Source organism: Miniopterus schreibersii, assembly GCF_964146895.1.
Source record: "Miniopterus schreibersii genome assembly, chromosome: 18".
In the NCBI taxonomy this organism is placed as follows: Eukaryota; Metazoa; Chordata; class Mammalia; order Chiroptera; family Miniopteridae; genus Miniopterus; species Miniopterus schreibersii.
The window spans coordinates 9,570,633-9,596,618 of record NC_138121.1 but is presented as its reverse complement, the minus strand read 5'-3'; the positions used below and the strand labels follow the sequence as shown (position 1 = coordinate 9,596,618).

General features: G+C 52.4%; 1 protein-coding gene across 1 annotated transcript in view; it reads left to right on the top strand.

The window, feature by feature from the left end:
• CNGB1 (cyclic nucleotide gated channel subunit beta 1) overlaps nt 1-25,702 on the top strand; it is a 46,055-nt gene extending 20,353 nt beyond the window's left edge. The window contains exons 12-27 of the mRNA XM_081119062.1: nt 1,937-2,044; nt 3,448-3,605; nt 4,686-4,841; nt 5,837-6,045; nt 7,317-7,367; nt 7,625-7,711; nt 8,057-8,121; nt 8,875-8,997; nt 12,194-12,335; nt 13,031-13,190; nt 13,885-13,982; nt 14,076-14,159; nt 15,355-15,473; nt 15,745-15,891; nt 20,898-21,114; nt 23,351-25,702. Of these exons, the coding sequence (XP_080975188.1) occupies nt 1,937-2,044; nt 3,448-3,605; nt 4,686-4,841; nt 5,837-6,045; nt 7,317-7,367; nt 7,625-7,711; nt 8,057-8,121; nt 8,875-8,997; nt 12,194-12,335; nt 13,031-13,190; nt 13,885-13,982; nt 14,076-14,159; nt 15,355-15,473; nt 15,745-15,891; nt 20,898-21,114; nt 23,351-23,584 (2,158 nt within the window). The 3' untranslated portion in view covers nt 23,585-25,702. The remainder of the gene's footprint in view (nt 1-1,936; nt 2,045-3,447; nt 3,606-4,685; nt 4,842-5,836; nt 6,046-7,316; nt 7,368-7,624; nt 7,712-8,056; nt 8,122-8,874; nt 8,998-12,193; nt 12,336-13,030; nt 13,191-13,884; nt 13,983-14,075; nt 14,160-15,354; nt 15,474-15,744; nt 15,892-20,897; nt 21,115-23,350) is intronic.
• The last annotated feature ends 284 nt before the right edge of the window (nt 25,703-25,986 follow it).

Genomic DNA, 25,986 nt, shown 5'->3' with positions numbered 1-25,986 from the left:
CATTCTATTAGGAAATAATATAATGGCAATGCCACAGAGCCCTGGAAAAATAACCATCCGTAATCCTACCACACTAGGTGCTGTTTTAATTTTCGGTTTTCTCTTCTGTTCCTAATTTATGGGCCCAAGCCTTTGCGTGGTTTTAATCAAAGGCATGGTTGGATTACATTTCATTTAATGATCCCCTTTACATTTTTCTCAGCTGTCTCCTTAACATCCATTTATTATGGCCATGTGACATTCCTCCAGCTCCATGTGCCAGAATGGACTTCAATCCCCCTTACTGGGCACTGTCCACAATGGAGCTATGAACTCTCTGCTCTTCTGCTCTCTGTCCTCAGGCTCCTTTCTCAAGAGTGAGATTCACGGTCAAGGTTGCACACATTTCTACGCCTCTTGAGATAAATTTGTGGCTTCGTGGTTAGGGCTGGTTTGGGACAACCTGAGCCAGCTCATGGAGAGAGATCCTGCATACAGCTGTGAGTAAACTGTGACGTGCAGTCCAGTGCTTTGTGAATGGCTATAGTTAAGCTGAAGGGGAGCTGCCAGTGCTCCTCCTGCACTGGCTGGATTGAGAGATGGTTCTTTTTTTCTTGATTAATTCTTACTCTCATCCATGAGCCCTTGAGTAATTTCTCAGCTAAGGTCAGGAGCCTGTCAGAATGGAGATGGCTATGTATGAAAAAGAGAGGGCTCTCAGATTTAATGTGGAGAAGAGCCATAATCTTACCCAGCCTTAGAACACAGCTCATAATTCCATCAGTCCTTATATTTAATTCATTGAATTATGTACAGAGTACAGATAGCAGAAGAAATGGTGCCACCATAGCTGTAGACATCTGATCTACCTCACTTTAAGGGTACGGAAATTGTAGTCTGGGTTGGGGCAGATATTTGGGGGCAGGGTAGGGACTAAGGTCACTTGAGACTAGAATCTAAGCCTCCTGCCTTCGGCTTTTGGGCTGGGCCTGTGAGGTTCCTTTTAGCCCTATCATTCATTCATTCAGTTTTTATTTGCAAACATTGATTGAATATCTTTATGCATCAAGCTCTGCTCTAGGTGCTGGAGATGCACCAAGGAGAAACCGACAGGGGCCTGATCTTGTGGAGCTGACATTCTAGAGGGACTGGGAGAGACAGCGAACCAGTAATCAAACAAACAAGACTATTCCAGAGAGTGCTGAGTAGGGCGTGGCTGAGAAACTTGGGAGCCTCTGCCTGAATGATGGGGGATCATTTAGTCCTAATTCTTCAGATAGGGAACCTGGAGCTCCAGGCAGGGAGGGGCCTGCCCTGGGTCACCCTGTAAACTAGAAACTGGACTCCATGGCTCATGGGCTTTAACCTTTCCCGCTGGGGCACATCTGCAAAGGGAGGGAGGCTGAGCTTCCAGGAGGGTTGAGCAGATGGAATGGGAGGCCTCAGGCCTTCATGGCAGCTGGGAGGGTGGTGTGAATGAGAATGGGGTGGGAGCTGGGGGGGCAGCGACTTTAGGCTGGGATGGGGAAGGGAGAGGGATGCTTATGCTGAAGCCCGACTGAGAGATAAGTATCTCATTGAGTGGGGTAGATTTAGTTCTGTTTTACAGAAGGGGCAACTGAGGTGGCTCAGAGAGTTTAAGTAACTTGCCAAGGTCACACACAGGTAAGAGGCAGGGCTGAATGGAAACTCAGGTTTGCCTGAGACCAAGTCAGTGCTGTTAACTTTATGCTCAGCCACTGAACAGATGTGGAGACTGAGGTCCAGAGAACAGCTGCGACCCTCTCTTCTCCCTTTCTGTCCCCCTGCAGGCAAGTCAGGACCCTTTGGCAGCATCATCTCCTGCCCCACCCCCATCCAAGATTTGCCTCTGGGTGATCTGCAAGGGTCCAAGTCGGCTCACTTCCCCTGAGGCCCTTGCCCCTGCTGAAGGCCTCTTTCATCTGTGTCTCTGCAGGAAGAGGCTGCCTTCCCAAGATGACGAAGTCAAAGAGCTCAAGGTGCTGTCACCTGCTGAGACCCCCGTTGTTGCCTGGTCAGACACCCCCGTCCCACAGGGCACCGAGTGAGTAGGGGCCACATCTAGGGTCTCAGAGAGTCAGAAGGCTGGGTGGGGATGTGTGGGCAAGAGGAGGTGAGTGTGTGGGGGAGAACCATGGATGTTTTTAGAGCCCTTCACCACAGGCAGACTTCCAAGAAGAGAGACGGGGCTGGGTCTCCTGCCCAGGCTGCTTCTGGCTGGCCTGGGAGTTCTGCAAAGTCTGAAGAGTGGGCTTGGACTCGGTCCAGCTGTGTCCATGGCCAGCAGTGCTCAGAGAGGGAGATGTCTCTGTGTAGAGTCTCTGTGGTAAAGGAGAGGCTGAGGGGAGCCACAGGTAGAGGTTGGCTCCTGACACTGAACCCCTGAAAGGGACAGCTGGGAGAAGGACCAGGAGGATCCCAATCCCGGGAGCTTGTTAAAAATACAAATTCCCATGCCCCACCCAGATCTGCTGGATCAGGACCTCAGACAGTGAGCCTCAGGGAATCCATCTTCACAAGCTCCCGGGTGATTTGGATGTGGCTGGTCTGTAGGACAATGCTGAGAGGCCACCGTGAAGGCATTAGGACTGTGCCTTTGACATTTAACTAACCCAAGGGTGGGGCCAGTGGGAGATGTTTTCCTGTAGAATTAATCTGGTTGATGGTGAGTCCCCTCCCAGGGCTCTGGCCTGGGATCCCCATCCCGCTCCCAGACACAACTCCTGGAGTGGCCACAGGAGACATCGGCCTTTCTTTCAGCTTTTTTTTCTATCCATAACTTGTGGAATTTATTCACTTATTTTGTCTCTCTTGCTGTGAGTTCTTAGTTTAAATTATTTTTATATATATTTTATTGATTTTTAGAGAGAGGGAGGGAGAGGGATAGATAGAAACAACCATGAGGGAGAAACATCATCGATTGGCTGCCTCCTGCACACCCTCTACTGGGGATCAAGCCTGCAACCCGGGCATGTGCCCTGACCAGGAATTGAACTGGTGATCTCTTGGTTCATAGGTGGATGCTCAACCATTGAGCCACACCGGCCAGGTTTAGTTTAAATTCTTGTAAGTTAAAAGAATGTATAACATATTTGCACTGTTTTTCCCCCACCCGCTATTTCTGAGGCCTAACTAACTAGCCCTGTCTCCCCCTTCACATATCTCATGTGAACCCCACACTGGGACTAACAACCCGGAACTGAGTTTCCTCTAAATCACAGCGGAGCCAAAGTTTTTTCAGAACTGTCCATCTGAGTCAGAGCCCGTGTGGTACATTTTCTGAAAGCTGGCCCCCGGGGCGTTATTCCCAGGCTAAGTTTCCTGCTTAGAGATATAAAAGTGGGTCTGATATTTCTGATGTCCCAAGGCCAGGTGGGATTCAGCCCTTGCCTGGGGCACAGCGGTCCCTTCCCACTCAGCCGGCTCAGCTTCGTGGTGTTTCCGCAGCGGCCAGGACCGCTCGTCCTCCACAGCCAGCCAGAACAGCGCCATCATCAACGAGCGGCTCCAGGAGCTGGTGAAGCTCTTCAAGGAGCGCACGGAGAAGGTGAAGGAGAAGCTCATCGACCCAGACGTCACGTCTGATGAGGAGAGCCCCAAGCCCTGTGAGTCCCAAGCTGGGGATGGTCCATCCGGCCAGGGGTAAGGTGGGACCGCTAAAGCCCCCTGTCAATTCATGGTGAGAGTGGCCCCCCAAAATGATTAGAGTGTTTGAAAGAAGCTCAGATCCTCACTGTCTGGATTTTTGGCTCCTGTATGAACAGGCTTAGCTATATGCCCAAGGAAGGGAAGAAGGTCAGTGACCCAGTTGTACTTGGCTCCCAGTCCAACAGGGCAAATACACTCATTGACCCTTCTGTCTTTTCCCCACCGGCTGGCAGCTGGTCTACCCTGGGACGTATCACATGGTCTTACACTCAGATGGTATCCATAACCCACTGTGGAACTAGACGGTCTTATTTTTCAGATGCCTCAGTAGTAATATTCGTATGGGGCTACCTGAACGTTTTCTGCTTTCAAGGTGCCAAGAGGAAATAAGGAATGTGCTTTGTTGTTGGAGGCGGGGGAGGGGTTTCTAGGTCTTTCCAAAGGAGGACCGTGCCTTAGAACTCCGGGTGCCAACAATGAACCTAGCAGAGCCTGCCTTCACAATCCTAAAGTCAGAAACATAGCTGTATTTAACCTATAGGAGCCAATCTCTAGGTCACCAATACTGCCATCGATGTGCAGGAAGGCTGTGATCCCATTTGGTATCTTGTTTTAGAGATGAAGGAGCTGAGATTCCTGCTCTGAGAAACCTAGAGCATCGTTGCCCTAATTTCTGACCCTGGGTGGTGGAAGTCCTTGGTACAAGATGCTCCTGGCCCTGCGGAGGGAGCCAGAGGGGCCCAAGTGCAGACACACAAACAGATACTCAACTAAAACTCCCAGCTTGCCCAGAAACACCTCATTTGGGGCAGTTTCAGATTGGCAGCTGGTAAGAGTTTCTGGACAGGTGCTCAGGTCACTGTGATGAGGGAGCTGGGGGGTTTGCCCTGGTGTCTGCACACAGAGCTTGTAGCAGGCTGTGGGATGGTGCCAGGGTCTCAGCTCTAGTTCCAGGGCCTGCAGCTGGGAGCCTTCTCTCTGAATCCTCTACCTGAGCCTCAGGGCTGGGTCAGGCACTCACCAGTGTCATCCCATAGCTCCAGCCAAGAAAGCCCCAGAGCCAGCCCCTGACACGAAGCCAGATGAGGCGGTGCAGGTGGAGGAGGAGCACTACTGTGACATGCTCTGCTGCAAGTTCAAACGCCGCCCCTGGAAGAAGTACGAGTTTCCCCAGAGCATTGACCCACTGACCAGTGAGTCCTGGGTGGGCCATGGGCATTGCTGCCACATAACATAAGAGGACAGGAGAGTGGGAGGGGAACGGAGGGGTGTGCCAGAGGTGGGCTGGGAGGTCATGGACATCCAAGGTTTGTGACCCAAGAACAAACAAACAAAAATATCCCTGGAATAGGAACACAAGATCACACCCATCTCACAGACAAGGAAACGAAGGCACAGAGTCATTAACTGGCCTAAACACACAGCTAGTTAGTGGCAGACATACTCCTGACTCCAGGCTAAGTCTGCCCTGCTCTTGCTGGCTCCCTCCTGGAGCTGCTGCTCTGAGCAGGAAAGGGAAGGAGTTCTTCCAACATCCAAAACGAATTCTCTCTTACTTCCCTTTTATATTCCTCAGGAATAACAACCCTTCATATGTGCGCAGCTCTTTACAGTTTGCAAAGAATCTCCCTGCCTTTCTTATCTGACCTCTCCTCTTGTGACTTCTCTGAGGAGGGCAGGATACCACAGGACTTTCCCAAGGTCAAATAAGTAATCATTTGGGGGACACTGGTGTCCACTGGGCCTCTAAAATGACCGGGTGACCTGTGACATCCATCCATCCATCCATCCATCCATCCATCCATCCATCCATCCATCCACCCACCCACCCACGTGTCTGTGTATCCATCTGTCCATCTTCTACACATTATTTATTATTACATATTTACTGAGGCAGGAAATAGATTTTTGGAAAACTTTGAACAAGAATGAAAGCAAAGTGTTTTCTAGTTGGCTGTCTACTGTCCAATAGTGCCCCCATGTCCCCTCCTGCGAATACTTGATTTATTAAGACCTTTATGTTTAATTCAAAGATAGTTGGACCCCCTACAAGGTACAGAAGTGTCACATCTACATAGTGCTTACAGGAAAGCTCAGAATGTGGGAGAAAGAAAGCCCCACTGGACCCCTTGGTGAGGAGCCCCTCCTGGCTGAGGTTCCAGCCCGTCCCGGCCCCTCTCCCCCACAGACCTGATGTACATCCTGTGGCTGTTCTTCGTGGTGCTGGCCTGGAACTGGAACTGCTGGCTGATCCCTGTGCGCTGGGCCTTCCCCTACCAGACGCCCGACAACATCCACCTCTGGCTGCTGATGGATTACCTGTGCGACTTCATCTATGTCCTGGACATCACCGTGTTCCAGATGCGCCTGCAGTTTGTCAAGGGAGGAGACATCATTGTGAGTCACAGGCAGGTGGGGTGGGTGGCTGGGGGCAGACTCTGTAGCCAGAGCCTTCTGGGCACTGACCCCCGATGCCTCCGCAGACAACAGGATAAACGAACAAGGGGATCTCGGGAACGCCTGCCTCTGTAGCTCAATACATCTTTTTTTAAAAATATGTATCTTTATTGATTTCAGAGAGAGGAAGGGAGAGGGAGAGAGAGAGTGATAGAAACATCAATGAAGAGAGAGTCATTGATCGGCTGCCTCCCGCACGCCCCCAACTGGGGATTGTGCCCCCAACCGGGGCATGTGCCCTGACCGGGAATCGAACAGCGGTCTCCTGGATCCTAGGTCAATGCTCAACTGCTAAGCCATGCCCGGCCTGGCTCAATATACCTTTAATACATTCAAATTACAGAATCAAATATTGCTCATGGCTGAAACAGTTCCTGGACCACCTGACAGCCTTTGAGATGGAGAAGCAGCCCAGAGAATGGCTGTTGGTGCAGGTGGACCTGGTCCAAATCCCGGCTCTGCCACAACCAGCTGTATCACCTCTCTGAGCCTCAGTTTCCTCACCGGTACAGTGGGGATAGTACTGTTCCCACCTCACAGCATTGCTGTGAGGACTGACTGAGGTGATGCAGGCAGAGTGCTCAGCACAGGTATCTGCTGGGGGTCCTGCAGAGAGCACGCTACTTGAACCAGTGTGAGACCCTGTGCTCTGGTGGTGCAGGGTTCCCTCACCAGGGAGAGCACTGAAATCCTGATTGTGATTTGGCAGAAGCAGGAGGCAGGGTCCCTGGGTCTCTGTGCAGGTGACTTCAAAATTCCACACTGGCAGCAACTGCTCCTCTGTGTGCAGACAAGTTGAGGTTGTGCTTCTAAAACAAAAAGTTCTCCCTGGGCAACCCCTTTTCTGGTCTGATCAGAGTCATTGCTGGCTCCTTAGTCAGTGAGGTTGTAAATGGTCCAGGTAGGGCCAAGGTGCTGAGAAAATGAGTGCAGGAGCCTTGCCTTCCATCCTAGAAGTCAGAGTCTAGCTGGGTGACCTGGGACAGCTCCCTCCCAGCTGGGGGGGGGGGGCGCTGAGGGCTTCACCTCCCCACCTGTATACCTGGAGGCTTTCACCTGAGCTCAGCTGCTCCATTCCGGCTCCTGCTCATCCAGGGGCTGCAACTCTGATAGGAAGGTGGAGGGTCTTTCAGGATTTCCATTGTTGCTCCCCTGAGATCAGGGAACAAGCTCTCAGGCCATTTCACTGTCATTATTCCATTTTCTTCCAGACGGACAAAAAAGAGATGCGCAATAACTACCTGAAGTCTCCTCGCTTTAAGGTGTGTGCCAGGGATGCAAGTGTCCGTGGGGTCTCAGAAGGTGGTGTCTCAGGGGGCCCTGGGCACTCTGGGCCGGCCTGATGTGGTTCCCCGGGCTGGCATAGGTGGGGGGCAGTCAGACAGAGGCCTGTGGGTGGGATGCCTTCTGCTCTACCTTTAGGCCCTCCTGGGTCATTCTGAGCTCAGCTGTCCATTGAAGGTAGAGGCCCATCACACTATGAGGGGGTACACACTGTGCTGTCCCGCTGGGATTTCAGATGGACATGCTCTGCCTACTGCCCTTGGACTTTCTCTACTTGAAATTCGGCGTGAATCCCCTCCTGCGTTTGCCCCGCTGTCTGAAGGTAAGACCAGTGGCTTCCCCATCCAAGGCTTTCACCTGCATTGGCACTGGTGCTGGCATCTCAATGTCTGCCCTGAGCAGAACTGGAGAGTGGGAGGTGGCAGTGAGGGGTGTCCCCCGTGGAAAGGCAGTGTGGTTTCCATTGGATTAGTAACTGGAGTTTCTGGCCCTGGCCGCTCTGAGAGCTGAGGACCTCTGATATTGACTGGCCCTTCTCCAGCCCCCTCCTGCCGGGGGTTCCAGAAAGAGCCCAGTGCTGGCACCACTGGGGAATGGGTTAAAGGGTGAGGGTGAGGTATCAGCCCATGGACAGCGGGCCGCCCTGATGCCTTGCTTTTCCTCTCAGTATCTGGCCTTCTTTGAGTTTAACAGCCGCCTGGAATCCATCCTCAGCAAAGCCTATGTTTACAGGTGAGACCCCTACACACACACACACACACACATAGCCTTCTCCACCACATCGCTTCCCCTGGCCCTGCAGGCTTTACCGCCACCGGAAGCTGGGCCTCTTCCTGGCCCTCCTCCGAGGGATGTTTGTTTTTTAGAGAACCAGGAATGACCCATTTCCCCTAATTGTAAGGAGGGCACACGTAGGTTGACACGCATGGCTCACCCCCATATTTCCAGGGAGCCGAGCCTCATTTTGGTCTCAGCTCTGGGAACTGAAGTCCCTGCCCCGACCGCTCATACACAGGGGGACCAGTGGTCAGGACACAGTGGACCACCTGGTAGATGTCCGAGGTTGGGCATCTACCAGCCAGGCCATGCTCGGGGACAAGGCTCCCCTCCACCTCTCCCGTGGTTTGACACTTCTGCACGCATCTGCCCCTTCTCTGCCCCTCCTCATGGATGCACTGCCTAGGACTGTATGCACATGTCACTGTGCCAATTCCAGACCCTGGTCTTGACAATGCTGTTCACACGCCACCATCCCTCACCAGCACGGTCTCAAAAGAACATCCGGTTGGCTTGGTCCAGCCAGTGCTGATCCCATTGGCCAGTGTCCACCCAGGCAGCTGGGCAAGGCCATGCAGCTCCAGCAGGGGCATCCGGGGGGTGGGCTTCAGGAGAGGTGAGGACTGGCTTGTTTCCTACGTCCCCTCCCCTGGGTGAGATGTCACGGCCACCCTTTCTGCTGCTGTGTTCATGCTTCTCCTTTGGCAGGGTTATCAGAACCACCGCCTACTTGCTCTACAGTTTGCATTTGAACTCGTGTCTGTATTACTGGGCGTCGGCCTATCAGGGCATCGGCTCCACTCACTGGGTTTATGATGGCGTGGGAAACAGGTGAGCCACAGCCTTCCTTTTGCGGCCATACTGTGCGCATGAGTACTCCCATAAAGAAGGCCCATTCCTGCATGTTGCCGAGGCTTCCTCCATCGCAAGGAACCTCCCACATGAGGCTGGAGGAATATCTCCAAATACTCACTAAGCTAACATCTCCTGAGCACTGGGGGGTGGAGTGGGGGGGTGAAGGAGGCATAGACATAAATAAGACCTGCTAGAAAGATCCTTCCAGCATCCCAGCATCTAGGAGAGTTGGCAGATCCACTGCATGTGTGCATACCCATCCACCCTAAGGGCACGGCTAGGGGGGAGGCCAGGGGAACCTCACCCCAGCTCCTGGGTGCCACTGGCCATGCAGGAGCTGGCCAACAAGGCAAAACCTACTTGCCCATCCAGAGAGCTGCCATACACTGTGGGCCATGCTCAAATTAAGATGATGATGATGGTGATGGCAATGATAATAATTATTATTATAATTATTATAGCAACCAGCACTGACAAACAGTTATAATGCACCAGCCCTGTTCTAGGCACCTAACATAGTCACTCACTTAATTCTCTTTAGAAACAATCACATAGAGAGGTACCTCATCACTCCCATTTTACAGATGAGGTACCAAATGTGCAGTGACTTCCCAGGGTCACATTGTTCCTAAGCCTGAGAGCTGGGATTTGAAACCAGGTGGAGTTGCTACAGAGTCGTGAATGTTGCACCATCTGCCCGGTGCTGTGGAGGTGGCATGGGATGGTCAATTCTGAAAGGTTACATTGGACCTTGGCCTTGGCAGGTGGAAAGAAGGGGCAGAGAACCCCTGGGGGGAGGGAGCAACACGAAGGAAGGTGCGGAGTTGCAGAAAAATGGAATTAGGGGGCTGAGTGTGTCTTTTGTCCCTGAAGGGGTGTGTGTGAAATTACCTGGGAAGGTGGGCGGGGCCAGGTTTCCAAGCAGCCCCTCCACTGGAGCAGTTCCAACCTCACCCTCTAGACCTTCACTGTCCGGTATTGTAGCCACTGGCCACATGGGCTACTGAGCACTTGAAACACAAGTGCAACTGAGATGTGTGGGACACACCGGCTTTTCTAAGGAGAAGCTCCTGGCTTCCCTGAGATTCTCAAAGGAGTCTGTGTCCCAACAAGCTAAGAGCCCGTGTCCTGGGGCTGGGGCTGGCACACCCTTCACAGTCACGGGGAAGGGTGGCCAGCAGGGAGGGGAACACAGGGGACAGATGTCCAGTCTGGGGCTTCCTTCTTCAGGGCCCTCCGGAGCTATCGATGCTCATCAGTGGAGGGGTATCCTTTCTTGGCAACACTACTCTTTTCCAAATGAAATCCTACAGGGAACCCTGATATATGCCCAAAGCACAAGTAGTGAAGGAGGATTCCTCTAGAAGTCCAATACCACGGAAAATAATAATAATTTAAAAACAGTGACCATTTGTTCAGTGTCTGCTACGGGCCAGGGCTTAAGGACCCACGTTCCTACATAGCTGGGTCCTTCATCCTGTGCTGCCCAGTCTCGGGCATGCAGGGTCCCCACAGACCCAGGAGCATGAAAGACAAGGACTTCAGGGAGATCCCTAAGCTGTGCCATGCCAGTGGAAGGTTCCTCCAACCAGGAAGGGTTGGGGGGAAAGTCTGATGTTTGTGGACATCACTCCTGTTTTCTTCCTGTTGGCCCAGCAGCTCCCAGGCGGCATCCCGCTCAGTCCTGCTAAAGGCTGTTTCAGGCACCCTCTGGTGGCCAGATCTGGTATGACAGGGGGCTTACAGCAGGCCTGGGCTGTCCTGAGATTTCCATGCGCCAGGTGGCAAGGAGGTGGCCCAAGGCCCTGCCCCAGGCCTCCAGCTAGTCAGAGACAGAGACCCCTCACCTACAATTCCCAACAATCTCTGTTCTCCCCCCTCCCCCCTCCACCCCATTCATTACATGTTTGCTTGCCTGTCCCCACTAGATGGTGAGCGTCTTGTGATCACTGCAGGCACATGGCAGATACCAGCCACAGTGAAGGCTCTGATAGCTGACATTTACTGAGAGCCCACCCTGGGCCAGGTGTTCTTCTAGCACCTCCTTCTGTCCTCATGATCACCTGTGAAGGGGGGCTTCTACTGCTATGCCCACTTTAGGAGAGGCTTGGTGAAGTTGAGTCATTTGTCCAGGTTATGCAGCTAGAAGGTGGCAGAGCTGGGTTTGCACCCAGACAGTCTGGCTCCAGAGCCCATGCTGGGACTACAACACTGCATAAAAAGCTGGTGCATGGTGCCCAGGGGAGGACCGATTTGCGGTCATTCTCTGACGGGATGATTTGCAGCCAGGAGATGTTCTAGATTTGGGGGAGCTGAGCAGGGACCCTGGATGCAGGGTGTATCAGGACACTGGAGCCAGGGCAGGCTCTGGATGGCTCCTGTGTGCCCTGGTGGGAGGAAAGGAAGGCACAGGAAAGCCGGCTGGGATTGCCCGGTGACCCCTGGGAGGGCACAGTCCGAAGGTGTGGGCAGGCATATGAGGGACTCTTGCTGCTTTGTGATAATAAGAAAAGCTCAGGGCCCATCACTCACATTTCTCTTCCCAGTGGTCCACGTGCATGTGTCACAGGGTTACTGATGATGGGGCAACAGATCAGAGAAGCAGATGACACCCTGGGTTCTAATCCCAGCTCTGGAACTTGAGAGTTGGTGACCATGGATATTCCCTTGGGGAGGGGGGCTCAGTTTTACTACCTGGAAAATGGGTGGGCAAGGGAGAGGGTCAGAAATGTGGTCCTCGAGATATATTCCCACTGTGATGGGGCTCTTGCTTTCCATGAACCAACATGATAAGATAGCAAAGGGAAGACTGGAAATGAACAGAATATTGAGGGAAGTGGAGGGAGCCCAGGCATCCGGAGTCAAAAGGCCCTGATCTGTCCTCCTACCCACTCTTCCTAGCAATCTCCTGGAGCCTCAGTTTCCACATCTGTAGATGGGGATGAGCACATATCTCTGCAGGGTTGGGGCTGAGCCACAGCAAACCAGCCAGCATCTGCAAGCGTGCCCCACAGACTGCAGAGAGCTCTGCGGGCATGGGGGTTGTCTTTCTTGCATTTCTAAGCTATAAAGAGTTTTTTTCTTGCACATGCATATCTGCCAGAGCCAGGCCACCCAGGGTGGCAGAGTGGGGCCTGTGATGACTGAGCTTCCCTTCCTCTCCTCCCTCCAGTTACATTCGTTGTTACTACTGGGCTGTGAAGACCCTCATCACCATTGGTGGGCTGCCCGACCCCAAGACACTGTTTGAGATTGTCTTCCAGCTGTTGAACTATTTCACTGGTGTCTTCGCTTTCTCCGTGATGATCGGACAGGTAGCTGGCTCACTGGCTCACTTAGTCTGGCTTCCCACCCACCTGCCTGCAGGGCCCCTCTCCCTCCTGCTGCAGACGGAATTGTCCCCATCTGTGCCTGTGCCTTTTAGACTAAGCCTGGGAAAGAGCCCTGAACTAGAATCTGGAGCCTGGAGCTCAGGGGGCCATTCCCTCTGTGAGGTGGCTTCCATCTGAAATGTCACTTCCTTTGGGATAGCCGGGAGAGCTGGGCTGAGGATTTGGGCCAAGGATGTGCTGGGGGCATGTCTCATGTTCTAGTCAGTGCAGGAGGTGACAATCAGTGGTCCTCAGAGTTACCTTTGGGGGTAACTCCCCGCCCTGAGGAGCATTATATGGGGCATATTTCCTGAAGTGTGGGGTCCAAGTGGCCCCTGGCACCAAGTGGCTCTGTTGTGCCAGGATCAGCCCAATCCAGTGAGGCATTCCCTCCTTGTGTGGCCCCAGGGACCCGAGACCACCAAGGGGCCAGCAGCCCCTCCCCCCTCCCCTGCCACCCATGTCCAGAACCTTTTGTGTGTGTGGACATGGGCCTCCCTCTCTCTCATCCCCCAACTGCCTCAAGCATGCACCCTTGGTCTGTGTGAAGTAGATGCACCCATGACACATGTCCCCAAAGCCCACGGAATGGCCCCACTCTGACCCAGCGGCTTCCTTGCCCCCTCCCTTGCCCCCAGATGAGAGATGTGGTGGGGGCCGCCACGGCGGGGCAGACCTACTATCGCAGCTGCATGGACAGTACTGTGAAGTACATGAACTTCTACAAGATCCCCAGGTCGGTGCAGAACCGCGTCAAGACCTGGTACGAGTACACCTGGCACTCCCAAGGCATGCTGGGTAAGACTCCTGTTGGGGCCCCTGCCCTCCCGGCCCTGCCTTCATCCGGTGTTTCTGAAGCTGAGGCAGGAGCCCTGTGGCCTCTCTTGGCTGTGTCCTGACACTTACATGAGAGGGATCTCGGGAGGCCTGTGAGGTGCCCTGAGCTGGGACCCAAGTCTATCCCCCTGGGCTGTGTGGCCATGGGCAGGTCACAGCTCCCTGAGTCACCCCTTCCTCATCTGTGAAGTGGGGATTATAGTCCTGGTACTTTTGGGGTTGCTGGGAGGAGTGAATGAAAACATCTTTGTGAAGCATTCTTTCAAAACAGTGCTCGCTCCAAGCACGTGAATTCTTACTAATGTTGTTGTAACAGTGTGAGGAGGAAGGACAGATCATGAACAAACAATTGCAATACAGGGTGTGATAGGTGCCACAGCACAGGGACTGCTGACATCATAGCTGGGGAGGTATCAAGGGAAGGCTTCCTGGAGGAGGTGACATTAGTGCTGATTTCTGAAGAATGAGTAGGAATTAAGCAGAATAGTGTACACAAGGGAGCGGCATCTGCAAAGCGAGAGGGCACTCTCCAGTCTACGGTGGTTCTGGCGGCAGAGAAGTGGTGTGACTGGGGCCAGGTGCAGTGTAGACTCGGCCCACATCTTGGGGAGGAGCCTGGCTGGGCCTCTGACTGTTGCTATGGTCTCGTTTGCAGACGAATCGGAGCTGATGGTGCAGCTTCCAGACAAGATGCGGCTGGACTTGGCCATCGACGTGAACTACGACATTGTCAGCAAAGTGGCGCTCTTCCAGGTACCCACACAAGGCCCTTACCCTCCGGGCTCTGGGAGGCCCCGAGCCCATGCCTTCTAAGCTGGGCCTCCTTTCTGCTCCTCCCCGGGACAGGGCTGCGACCGGCAGATGATCTTCGACATGCTGAAGCGGCTGCGCTCTGTTGTCTACCTGCCCAATGACTACGTGTGCAAGAAGGTGAGGGGCCCGAGGCAGCCGCAGTGCCGCCGGCTGGAATTTATTGCCCCCGTGGCTGTTGAGAGCGGGGCTGGAGGGGTGGCTGTGAGGGCGCAGGGAGGTCTGAGGGTGCAGGGAGGTCTGAGGGTGCAGGGAGAGTGGGGTTGGAGGGGACAGAGAAGAGTGGCCGGAGCTCCATGAGCTGGCCAGCCGGCTGCAGGGCTTGGGTTGCCTGGCACGGGAGGCTTTGTCCAGGTCCGGGCATGGAGCTCAGGTGTGTCTCAGGCTCTGCTCCCTGGACATGGGACCATGGGGGCTGGGAAGAGGAACCCACTTACAGAAAAGGAAAGAGGGGCAGGGCCTTACCTGTGCAGATGGAGCTGATTCCAGGGTCTTGGTCCTGCTGTAGGGGAAATAAGGAAAGAGAAGGGGAAAAAAGGCTGCATTAGTCCCCAACCTTAAAAATGAAAGGTTTTACATAAAAATGCATATTTCTGGCTGAAAACAGGACATCTGCTAGCACTGACTGAGCCCCACTTTTCCAAATAGCAAGAGTCAGCTGGGATGGAGAAGGGGATGCCCCTCAAGGGAGACATTGTCCTCTCTCCTGATGCCGCAGGCCCCACCACTCCCCACTGCCCCACACCACCCACCTGATCCTGGAAAACATTTGGGTTTGAGTCCCAGGGCTAGACAGTGTCTAGGGGCCTTCTACTCCCACTCTTTGGGATTCAAGCATGCCCCACAGACTACAGGCTCAAACACATAAAGCCCTTAGAACAGTGGCTGGACATTTTTACTGTTGTCATTCCTGTTTCAGTTAGCAGATGCTCCCGGAGCTCCACATGATATGAGCTGGGCATAGATATCAGTTTATTGTCTGAAGCACTGCGAGACTATCCAGGCCCCTGAGCCCTCATTGCTGTGTAAAACCAGGAATTTGCAGAGGAAATTCACCTGCCCCATTCCATCTAGCATTTTCCATCACCCCATTCACCACCTACCGTAATCCTGTCAATTATGCAGGCTGAGCGGGGGGGGGGGGGCACTCTCCCCATTCTACAGATGGAGACATTGAGGCCCCACAAAATTGGTGGCCGGGCTGGACCCCAGGGCAGATTCCCCCACACTGTGCCTCCAGCCTCTGGGCCCCATCGTGCTGCTTCTGGGGTTGCTTTTGACGACGACAGAGGGACTTTCCCTTTCTCTGTTTCAGGGAGAGATAGGCCGGGAGATGTACATCATCCAGGCGGGGCAGGTGCAGGTCTTGGGTGGCCCTGATGGGAAGTCCGTGCTGGTGACACTGAAAGCTGGATCTGTATTTGGAGAAATAAGGTCATAGGGGTGTGGGGTGAAGGGAGGGGACCTGGGCAAGGGCTGTGGAAGGGCAGGGGGATGGCCCAGTGGGTGAGACCTCATCCTCAAGGGCCCTTGGTGGGGCTGAGGGAGCTGCTGTGGATGCAGCCCTGGCACCTGCTGACATATGCAGGCGACATGCCCTCACCTGCGTGCGGCTACTGTGCTCACGCACGGGTGGAAATGGAGACTTCAGTGCGATCAGAACCACAGCCTCCGGAGGACTCACCTGCCTCCTGTCGCACCCCAGCTTGCTGGCTGCTGGGGGCGGGAATCGGCGCACGGCCAACGTGGCGGCCCACGGGTTCACCAACCTCTTCATCCTGGACAAGAAGGACCTGAATGAAATTTTGGTGCATTACCCCGAGTCTCAGAAGTTACTCCGGAAGAAGGCCAGGTACGTTTAAAAAATATATGTTTTTATTGATTTCAGAGAGAGGAAGGGAGAGAGAGAGAGAAACAGCAATGATGAGAGTCATTGATCGGCTGCCTCCTGCACGCCCCTGACTGGGAATCAAGCCCACAACCCGGGCATGTGCTGGACCAGGAATTGAACCATGATCCCCTGGATCCTAGGTTGATGCTCAACCACCGAGCCACGCCAGCTGGGCAACATTTTAATCAATTTATTTAACAAAGCTCATATATACTCTAGTGTGCATTCCTGAAGGACTAAGACTTTCTCTTACATAACTGTAGTGGCTTTGTGTGTTTCCTTTAGCAAAACTAGGCAGATCTGTGTTTTCTGATCTCCGTTTCTGTCTTGCGCAGAAGGTGGCCTAGCGTAGGTTCTCTTTTGCACTTTGCTTTTTTGCACATGACCTCAAACCCTGAAAAGTGTTCACCGTCAGCCCATAATCGGTGTGCTCATTCCTGCTGATAGTTGCAAACCATTCCTGTGAGGAGCATTCAGGCTATTTTCAGTATTTTGTAATAGAAATAGTGCTTCAATGAAGAACCTGTACATCTGTATTGTGAATTGCTGGGGAGTAGGTAATTTCTTAGAAAAGCGTATTTTTGCTTTCAAACTGGGTTTGCTTAAGATCGGGTTTTAAATTGAGTGATGGAGGCCACTGGTAATGTAGAAAACCCACAGTAGGCTCAGGAGGCTGATAGAGCTCAAATCTTGCCCTTGTGTGGTACTGGCTGTGTTACCTTGGGAAAGTTACTTAACTTTTCTGGTCTCAGTCTTCTCCCCTGTAAACTAAGGCTAACCATAAATACAATACTGTGTGTGAGTGTCCAACGGATGCCTGGCCTGTGGGAGAGCTCAATAAAAATATTAATAATAATTGTTCCTCTTTATCCATTAAATTTCCTCCATAATTTTTCCATTGGATGCTTTTTAATTCACACATCTGGTTTCTGCCCTCCGTTGCCTTTTATCACATATTCTTGCTTTCCACTTAAGTTTTTGAAATAACACCATAAATAAAGGGCACAGAGACCAACATCTATTCGTACGGCACAATTATTGATTGAGTACATAGTTCGGGGTCTTGAGGACACAGCAGGGACCAAACAAAGCTGCCATTCTAGTCGGGGAGACCAACAATGGAGAAATGGATGATTATGTGATGTGTCAGCTGGGGATAAGGGCTCTGTGAACACACAGAGCCACATGAGGGGACAAGTTGATGAAGGAAGCTATTTGAGATCAGTTGGGAAGGAAAAGCCATTCTGAGGAGGTGGCATTTCAACTGAGACCTGCACCCGACTAAAGGATTGAGCTGGGGCACTGTCTGCAAGGAACAGCGTGCCAGGCAGAGGAAACAACATGTGCCAAGGCCCCAAGGAGGCGCAGGCTCAGCGTGTGTGCAGACCAGCAGGAAAGGAGCAGAGCTTGGAGGGGCTGGAAGGAGCCGAGGGGCTGAGCCTGGGTGGGGCCTCTAGGCGAAGCCTCCCGATGAACTCCGAGGGAGGCAGGAGGTATGCAGGGTTTTATACAGAGGGTGACGTATTGTGACAGCTTTTCACAGGGCCCCTTGGCAGCTCCCAGGCAAGTGGATATAGTGTGGATATTAGAGCGAAATGCACACAAGGGGAAGGAAGCTGCCCTGTAACCCACCTTCCCCAGCTGCTCTCAGAGAAGGCCCTGGGCCCTTTCAAAGGCACTGGGCCCAGTCGACCTGAACTTTTCCCACAAAATTGCCCACTTCCCTCTCCTCTCCCTGGGGACCGGGGAATATGGTCGACACTCATTATTCACTGGTCCTGTATTTGCAATTCACGCCTCGCTAAGATTTATTTACACCCCAAATCAGCACACCAGAGCATCTGTGCGCATTCGCAGGCACACGCAGGGCGGTGAGAAGTTTGAGTCGCCCGGAGTGCGAGTTCCAAGCTGAGCTGGAGCGAGGGGACGCTCTGCCTTCTTGTTCCAGCTCCTACTGTAAACAGGTGTCTTCTTTGGTGGTCTGTTATGTGCCACGGTTTTTATATTTTTGTAAGAAGTTTTGGTGATTTTGCTACTTAAAAGGGCCCCCAAGTGTGGTACTGAAGTCTGGCTCGGGTTCCTAAGGGCAAGAAGGCTGGGATGGCCCTGGCCGGCTTGGCTCAGTGGGTAGAGCGTCGTCCAGTGGACCGGAGTGTCCTGCATTCAATTCCCGGTCAAGGGCACGCACCTCGGTTGCAGGTTCAGTCCCCAGCCCTGGTTGGCGTGCATTTGGGAAGCAACCGACCAATGTGTCTCTCTCACGTTGATGTTTCTGTCTCTCCCCCTTCCCCTCTCCCTTCCACTCTCTCAAAAAATCAATGGAAATATATCCTCAGGTGAGGATTTAAAAAAAAAAAAGAAGGCTGGGATGTGCCTTTGTTCAGGCCCTTGTTCTGGCCCGAGTGATAGAGCTGTTGTCCCTGGGGTCATTGTTAATGGATCAGCAATACATTAAATGAGATGTCTTTAAACAGAAACACACACACACACGCGCACACACACAAGACAGGCTATGTATCGATTGGCTAATGAAAATGCTGTGCTGAGAGGCACGCAGAGACCTAATCCGACGTCCCCCAGCAGCGACGGTTCAGTAGTCACTAATTCAGTGTTTGCAGGGACTTTGCAGAACTTACCCAAATAATGGGAATTGACTGTTTATGCCTGAGAACTGGCTCCAGGGCCCTCCCTTTCTTTCCCTCCCTCCCCGCTGCTGCTCAGGAAAGCCACTGCTCTGGCTCGGTTAGGTGAAGGTCTGCCAGATCAGCCAGATCCTGCAGAGGCCCCACTCCTCACCTGCCTGCGGTGGGGCAGCCGGAGGAAGGAAGAGGCGCTGATTCTGGTTCTCTGGACAACAAACTTGAGGAGGGACCCAGGGGTCACCTAGGAGCCCTGACCATCAAAAGAGAGAGAGAAGTGGTCTGAGAACACAGGGCCTGGGGATGTCTGAGTTCGTGAGAGTCACATGTGGGATTCTGTCTAATCTCCTCACTGTATGGGAGACCTGAGGCCCCAAAGAAGTGAGGCGCTCTTTGACTTGGCCCCTCCAAAAAAATGGGGCAAAAACGTCTCTTGCATGCCACTTCCTTCAGGGGTCAATAATCAATGCTGATGGCAGTGAAATGCATGTCATCTGAAAATGAGGCTCGGTTTCCTTAATCTGGAAAAGTCCCAGAAGCCCTCTCAACGTTTCAAAACAGAACCAGCCACCAGCAATCAGCAAAGGTCCTATAGATGGTTCTTCTGTGTCATTTGAGTGTCACGCTGAGCCTTCCTGCAGACTGATGCACGATGAATTATGGACTCAAATAGCATGGGTGACAGTGCCGGGCACAGAAGGGGCCTCTGATGAATTATCATGCTTGTGTTCTCCTGGGGGAGCCCCAGCTAGAAAATGCAAGTCTCGGGCAATTAATATCAATATGCACAATTTAAATCCACTGCCTCTGATTAGATAAGCAGCCAGCGACGGCCTCATTTTTAAACAAACAAGTTTTGCTGGGAGCCTGATGAATGAATTCGCCAATTAGCAGTCTTGGCTCTGCTAGATTGCAGGCGAAATTCATTTGTTCTTGAGCCAAACCACTTATCACAAATGTGTGGCGTGAAGAATTCTTTATACAAGGCTGGGGCTCTGTCAGATGGAAAATTCTGTCATCCTTCAGAGAAGCTGGGTGATATCTTGCATTTAGTCTGGGTTGTTATTCTGTCTCTGTCACTTGCTAGCAACCTTGGGTCCTCCCCCATTCTAAGCCTCAGTTTCCCCAACCCTCACAGGTACAATAATCCCAGCCCTTTACATGTTACAGGAGTGTTGTCAGCATCCAAGAAGAGCATGATCGTGATGTTGCTTTGTGATCATTAAGGTCTGGCGTGCTGGGGTCAGAGGCATGGGTCTGAATTCCAGCTCTGCCACTTCCTAGCTGTGTGGCAAAAAGTTACTCACCCCCTCTGGACTTCCATATTCTCATTTGAAATGAGGGGAAATAATAGGACCTACCTGTGTTGTCAGTTATCTATCGCTGCACAGCAATATATATGACCACAAATTCAGTAGCTTGAAAGTACACATATTTACTATTATTTTTAGAGTTTCTATGGGTCAGAAGTTTGGGGACAGCTGGGACAGGCCCAGCACAAGGCTGTAATCAAGACGCTGGCCAGAGCTGGGCTTCATCTCAAGTTCAAGTGGGAAAGGACCTACTTCCAAGGTCACATGGTTGTTGGCAGAATTGAGTTCTTGTGGTTGTAGGACTGGGGGCCTCAGTTCCTACCTCGTTGTTGGCCACAGCTGCCCTCAGGTTCTTTCCAGATCACCTCCCCCCATGGGGCCACTTGCTTCGTCAAGGCCAGAAAGACTTGTCCTTGCAAGACAGAGATCGCAATCCCGTGTTCACAGATGTGACATTTGATCACCCATGCTGTATTCTGTTGGTTAAAAGTAAGTCGCATGGGCCACTCACCCTCAAGGGGAGAGGATCACACCGAAGCGTGAACGGTAGGCTGAGGGATTGCAGAGGCCACCAAAGAGTGCCTGTAGAGGATTGAGCACAGGGCCTGACACAGCAAGTGCTGACTGGCCATGGTGCTGATGGGGAAATGACAGTGAAGCAAAAGAAAGAGAGGCAGAAGGCTTCGGGTCCTTTTTCATGTGGGCATCTTATTTCTGATTCCATATCCTGAAGTACCCTTCATGATTTCCTGTGTGACCTCAGAAAAGTTACTCAACCCCTCTGAGCCTCTGTTTCCTCTATAAAGTGAAACAACAATCTATAAGGTGCAGACGATAAGACCCACATTGGTTGTTCTGATCTCTTCGTGAGATGTGCTTGGCTCAGAAAATGCACTCAGAGGTGGTTCACCTAACAACCCCCATCACACGAGCCCAACTCAGAGGGCGCTACCCAGACGAGCCTCTCTTCTTCCCCAGAGCATGCTCTGAATCAGCGGACGCTGCTTTCTTTCAGGCGCATGCTGAAAAATAACAACAAGCCCAAGGAGAAGAGCGTGCTCATCCTTCCTCCCCGGGCCGGCACCCCCAAGCTCTTCAACGCTGCCCTGGCTGCTGCAGGAAAGATGGGTGTCCAGGGGGCAAAAGGCGGCAAGCTGGCCCACCTCAGGGCTCGGCTCAAAGAGCTGGCTGCGCTGGAGGCGGCTGCGAAACAGCAACAGTTGCTAGAACAGGTAATGCGGCTGGGAACCGGGCACCCATCCATTTCATCTATGTGCCAGGAAGAAGGAAGGCCTGGGGACCTCAGAGAGCGGACCACACATTTAATTTTAGGGAATTCTTTCCTTTCTTTCTATCTGTCAGGGCTTGTTTGGTTGCAAATGACAGTGCAAGCTCATATTAACTTGATAAAATGGATTTTATGGAGTAGTTTAAAAGTTCAGGCAAGGCTGGATCCCAAAGCTCAAATGATGCCAATAGGATGAGGTCTATCATGTCTGCTTTTCTCAGGGCTGACTCCATTCCCAGACTGGCCACAAGAACTCTAGGATTACTCCCTCCTGGTTTAGCAACCCCAACAGAAAGAAAGCACTTCTTTCCCAGTAATTCCAGCAAAAACCCCAGGGCTCACTGTGATTGGACAGAATTGGATCACATGTCACTTCCCAAGCCATTCAGTAGGATGCTCTGCAGAGGCCTGGCTCACATGCCCTTCCCTATGCTGAGGGGGTGGAGTGGGTTTCCCAAAGGGAGGTCCTGGTGTGGGCAGGGAATGTCCCCCCTCAGATAAAAGTGATGCTCTCATAGTTCATGTTGTGTCTGACAATTTAAAAGATTTGGAAAGGCAACCGACAGGCACGGTGCCAGGGGCCCCCACCCCCATAAATCTAAAGGGAATTTTAAAATTAGTTCTGGGACTGCTTTCTGTGACTAATGCCCAGCATGCCAATTAGAGTGATTGCATTAATTACGGCTGCTCATTACTGTCCTTGAGGGAGGCTGCCGGGAAAGGGGGGTGGGGTCAGGCAGGAGCTCGGTGGCAGGGAGGGGCAGCAGTCCACATAAGACAATTTGGAGTTGCCCAGTGAACTCAGGCTCGATCCAGGCTGGTGTCAGAGTCCAGCGAACCCATCAGAAGCTGTGTGACAGCAGGAGTCTGAGGCGTGAGCTCTATTTTCAGGACAGGGACAGGCTTTATCTGAAATGGGCTCCTAGTGTTAATTCTTCACCGAGGCAGCTTGGAGGCGTGGAAAAAATTTGCACGAATGTTCCAATCGAAGGCATTTTCCTTACAACTCAGAACCAGGGCAGGATGGCCGAGTGCAAGGAGCTCTTAGGTAGCCATCCAAAGACACAGGTCCAAATCCCAACTCTGTCACCCCTAGCTCTGTGCCCCGCGTAAGTCCTCAAACCTTCTGAGACCCTGATTCCTCGTGGTTGCCACATGGATGTGTCAGAGATAAAGCAGGATACCTTTTGTAAAAGCATTTAGGTCATGAAGCCCTGGACTAACCTTTCCATGATCCTTCTGGTTCCATTCATAGCAGGATGCGTCAGGAAGTCCCACGGTGGGCACCACCTGGGCATCCTGCCTTGGAAGTGCATTGTCAAGAGTTTTGAGTGGACAGGGGAGGGTGGAACAGGTTAACAAACACCCAGAAACACTGGGACAGAGAGAGTGGTAAGTTCCCAGGAGGCCTTGGGTTCTGGGAGCATCTTGTCCCCCACCCCCAACTCCCCTTCCTTCAACACCTTATGATTCAAGCAAACTTCAGGGGTGTCCATCCCTCGCAAGCATGCTGACTGCTCTCACTAACTCACCACCACCGTTTCAAGTGGGACGTGGACATCCGTGGACCCCCGGGCCTCCTCGTCTGGGGGCCGCTCCCTCCCCAGTGCCCTTCCATGCAGAGATGGGGTCCAACCGGGCAGGAGGGGCCATGGGTACCACAATTCCCTACTGATACACAGCCCATGGCCAGCTTCCATGGGGAACCCGTGGGCTGGAAGCTGGAGGTACCCACCAAGTCCCCAAACATGGGGCTCAGCCCGGCCTAAGGCCCGTGGCCCCTGGGGATCTCACCCTTTGAGACCTTCCAGAAAGGTGGTCGGGCTGCAGCTGCTGCGGCCCTCCCCAGACTTCTTGTCCGCCTGGAGGTTGTCCCGTCTCCCGGAGCGCGCAGCCCGGGAACTGGGTGGGCAGGGAGGGCTCAGCCCTGCGGCTCAGCAGAGACCTCGGCTGTCTCCCCAGGACCGCCACTAAATCCAGCCGGGACTTTCCACCCGGAATGTCCCCCAGAACATATTGTCTGCAAATAACCCCGAGGCAGCTCTGCCCAGCCCCCCGTTAGGTTGCACCCGCTGAGCCTCCATCTCCTCTTCCTTGGGGGTCTGACGCGGGGAACAGGGGGGGTGTCCAAGATCCCTTGGACGTTCTCGGCCTCACCAGTAACCCTTTTGGGATTCCAGGCCAAGAGCTCGGAAGACGCCGTGGGAGAGGAGGGCTCTGCCGCCCCTGACCAGCCTGCACCCCCGGAACCCCCGGCCCCAGGCTCTCAGCCACCTGCCTCCCCAGGGCACGCCGAGAAGGAGGCAGCTGGTCCAGAGGAGCACGCGGTGCGGATCCACATGAGCCCGGGTGTAGACCCTGGAGAACAGATCCTGTCGGTGGAGATCCCCGAGGAGAGGAAAGAGGCAGAGTGAGGTGCCCGCGCCCCTCTCCTCCTACCCCCACCCTGAGCCGAGCGCCTGCCCAGCAGCCAAGACGCTGGTCCACAGTGGTGACCTCAATGGTCTCAGCTAACTGCTGGCCGACATTCCTGCTCCCCATCAGCTTCTCCTGGGGCCGGTCTTGACATCACCAAATTTCCTAGTGTCCCCAAGTTCCCACCATCCCTTGAGAACCCTACCTCCCTTGACTATTATTTTTAAGGACAAAATGTTTTCTATTTGGAAAGTTCACAGGCAGAGGATAGGAAGGGGCTCTAACACCATGGCTGCTTTGTTGGAGGTGCCAAGGGTTTTGAATGTTGGGGTCTCCCTTCAGGAATCTGTCCCTCACATTTCAAGGGCAGGAAATGTCCAGCAGAAAGTCAGGCAGCTGTACCGTCCCTTTGACTCACCGGGCGTCAGGCCCCTGTCACCCGTGTCAGATGCTGTCTGTCTGCTGGGCAGTCACGTTAGGAGCCCGGTGCCCAGGGGACTGAGCACTTATCTCCCCCAGACTATAGTCAGCCCCCGTCCACGCCAGCATCTCAGGACAGATAAAACGGGAGTGGACTTACGGCCGGGGGCTGTGAGCGTTTCTGATGTCCCCTCGGCCAGCCCCCCAACTCTCGTCAGCGGGGATTAACCTCCTACTTGCTTTTGATGTCCTTGCTGAGAGATGATGGCAGCAACTCGAATGGGTCCTGGAAGGTGAGGTCTCCCAACCGATAACACTGAATTTCCCGAAGTCTCTCCAGATCTCCTCATGTTGCTTTTATGATTTAAAAAAAAAGTATATGTGTGTGATTCAGCCAGCGGCTGTTTATTGAGAGGATTTGATTTGCATACTGAATGGCTCTTGGGCGAGTGGTGATTAAAATCAGAAGCTAGTCCTGGGCCACTGTCTCCACCGGCCGCAGTGAACACAGAAGGCTGGATTTTCAGTAGGTAATGCCCATGTTATGTAAAATTACTGGAAAATTGTGAACTGCTGAAAGGGCCTTTGAGGGCTTGCCAAGGCCCACATTTATCCATCAACCGAAAAGCAGAACTTTCATTTCCCGTATGAAAAAATTAAACATTTTTAGGCCGGTCTGAGCATTTCCAAATCCCAGGGTAATGAACAGATTTATCTAGTTGATGACATATCCCATGATCTGAGTGGTCATCACAGTAAATAGAACGATGAGTGACATTGTTTTACCCTTTAAAAAAAGCTTGGGTTAATTTATTTCAATAAGTAGTAACATTTACATGGGCATGAAAGGATACCCAGTAAAAATTCTCCCTCTTCGCCCTGGCGCCCAACCTCCCAGGCCCCCTTCCTGGAAGCAACCGTTATTGTAATGAGTTTCTTATAGAGATCCTTGACGCTTTCATGAGGAAATGTAGAAATTCATCTCGTTCCGTTCCTTTCCCCCCCACAAATGCTAACATACTACTGCAAGTACTTCAGACATATCAATAAAGTAGGCGTATTGCCCGTCAGTAGATGGCAAAATGTTCCGAGGGCCCCCTCCCTGCGAGATCCTATTTTGTAAGGATTTTTAAAAACGTGAATGTATTATTCTTTTAGATCTCACCCCTTGACTGTATACTGCTTATTATATAAAGCGAGAGATTTTTGAGGTTCCCAAGAATTGTCCCGGACAGAAAATTGATTTTGAGATGAGATGAACAGTGTCTTAATTTCACTGAGCTATCTCATTAAACTTGACAGTTTCACAGAACCTGGAGGTTAGATACCTTGAATTTGAGGCTGGCATTCTTTCCCAAATAGAATCGGATGGGCTGATCACAAGGGATGGGTGGGCCAGCTCAGAAATGCTGTAATTCGGAGCTGAACCAGGACCTTCATTTATGTCTGTTGAATCTCTACTCGTTTAAAATGTCTCAGCATGTTCCGCATTTTGGTAGAAAATGAAGAGCAAGCTATTTTTTAAAGCTACATAAACATTTAAAATAACATTAAAACCAAGAAGCTGTTTAAAATTTCATTATCAAAATGTGCTCAGCTACCTGGAATATTTTCATCTGTTTTCTTAGCAAATGTGAACACTGCCTTTTACACCCTGGCTTTCATCCGATTACAATGCATTTCAATTAAAAGTATTTAAACAGATGTTCCTGGTTTGTGGATTCGTTTCAGAAACTGGTCATGTATGACAGACACCTTTGTGAGAAAAATCACATTTATTCCCTGGCTCAGGCCCCCTGGCTCATCCACCGTTGACGTCTTTGGGGCTGCCATCCAGCCTGCATTCCTGTGGCTGAGTGATATCCCTGCGACATACCTCATCAAACCTCCCTGGGCCCTGGATTCAAAGACCAACAACCCCACCCGCTGAAAAAAAAAACCCAGCCCCTTTATATCTGGCCTCACCTCCTGGTCTCACCAA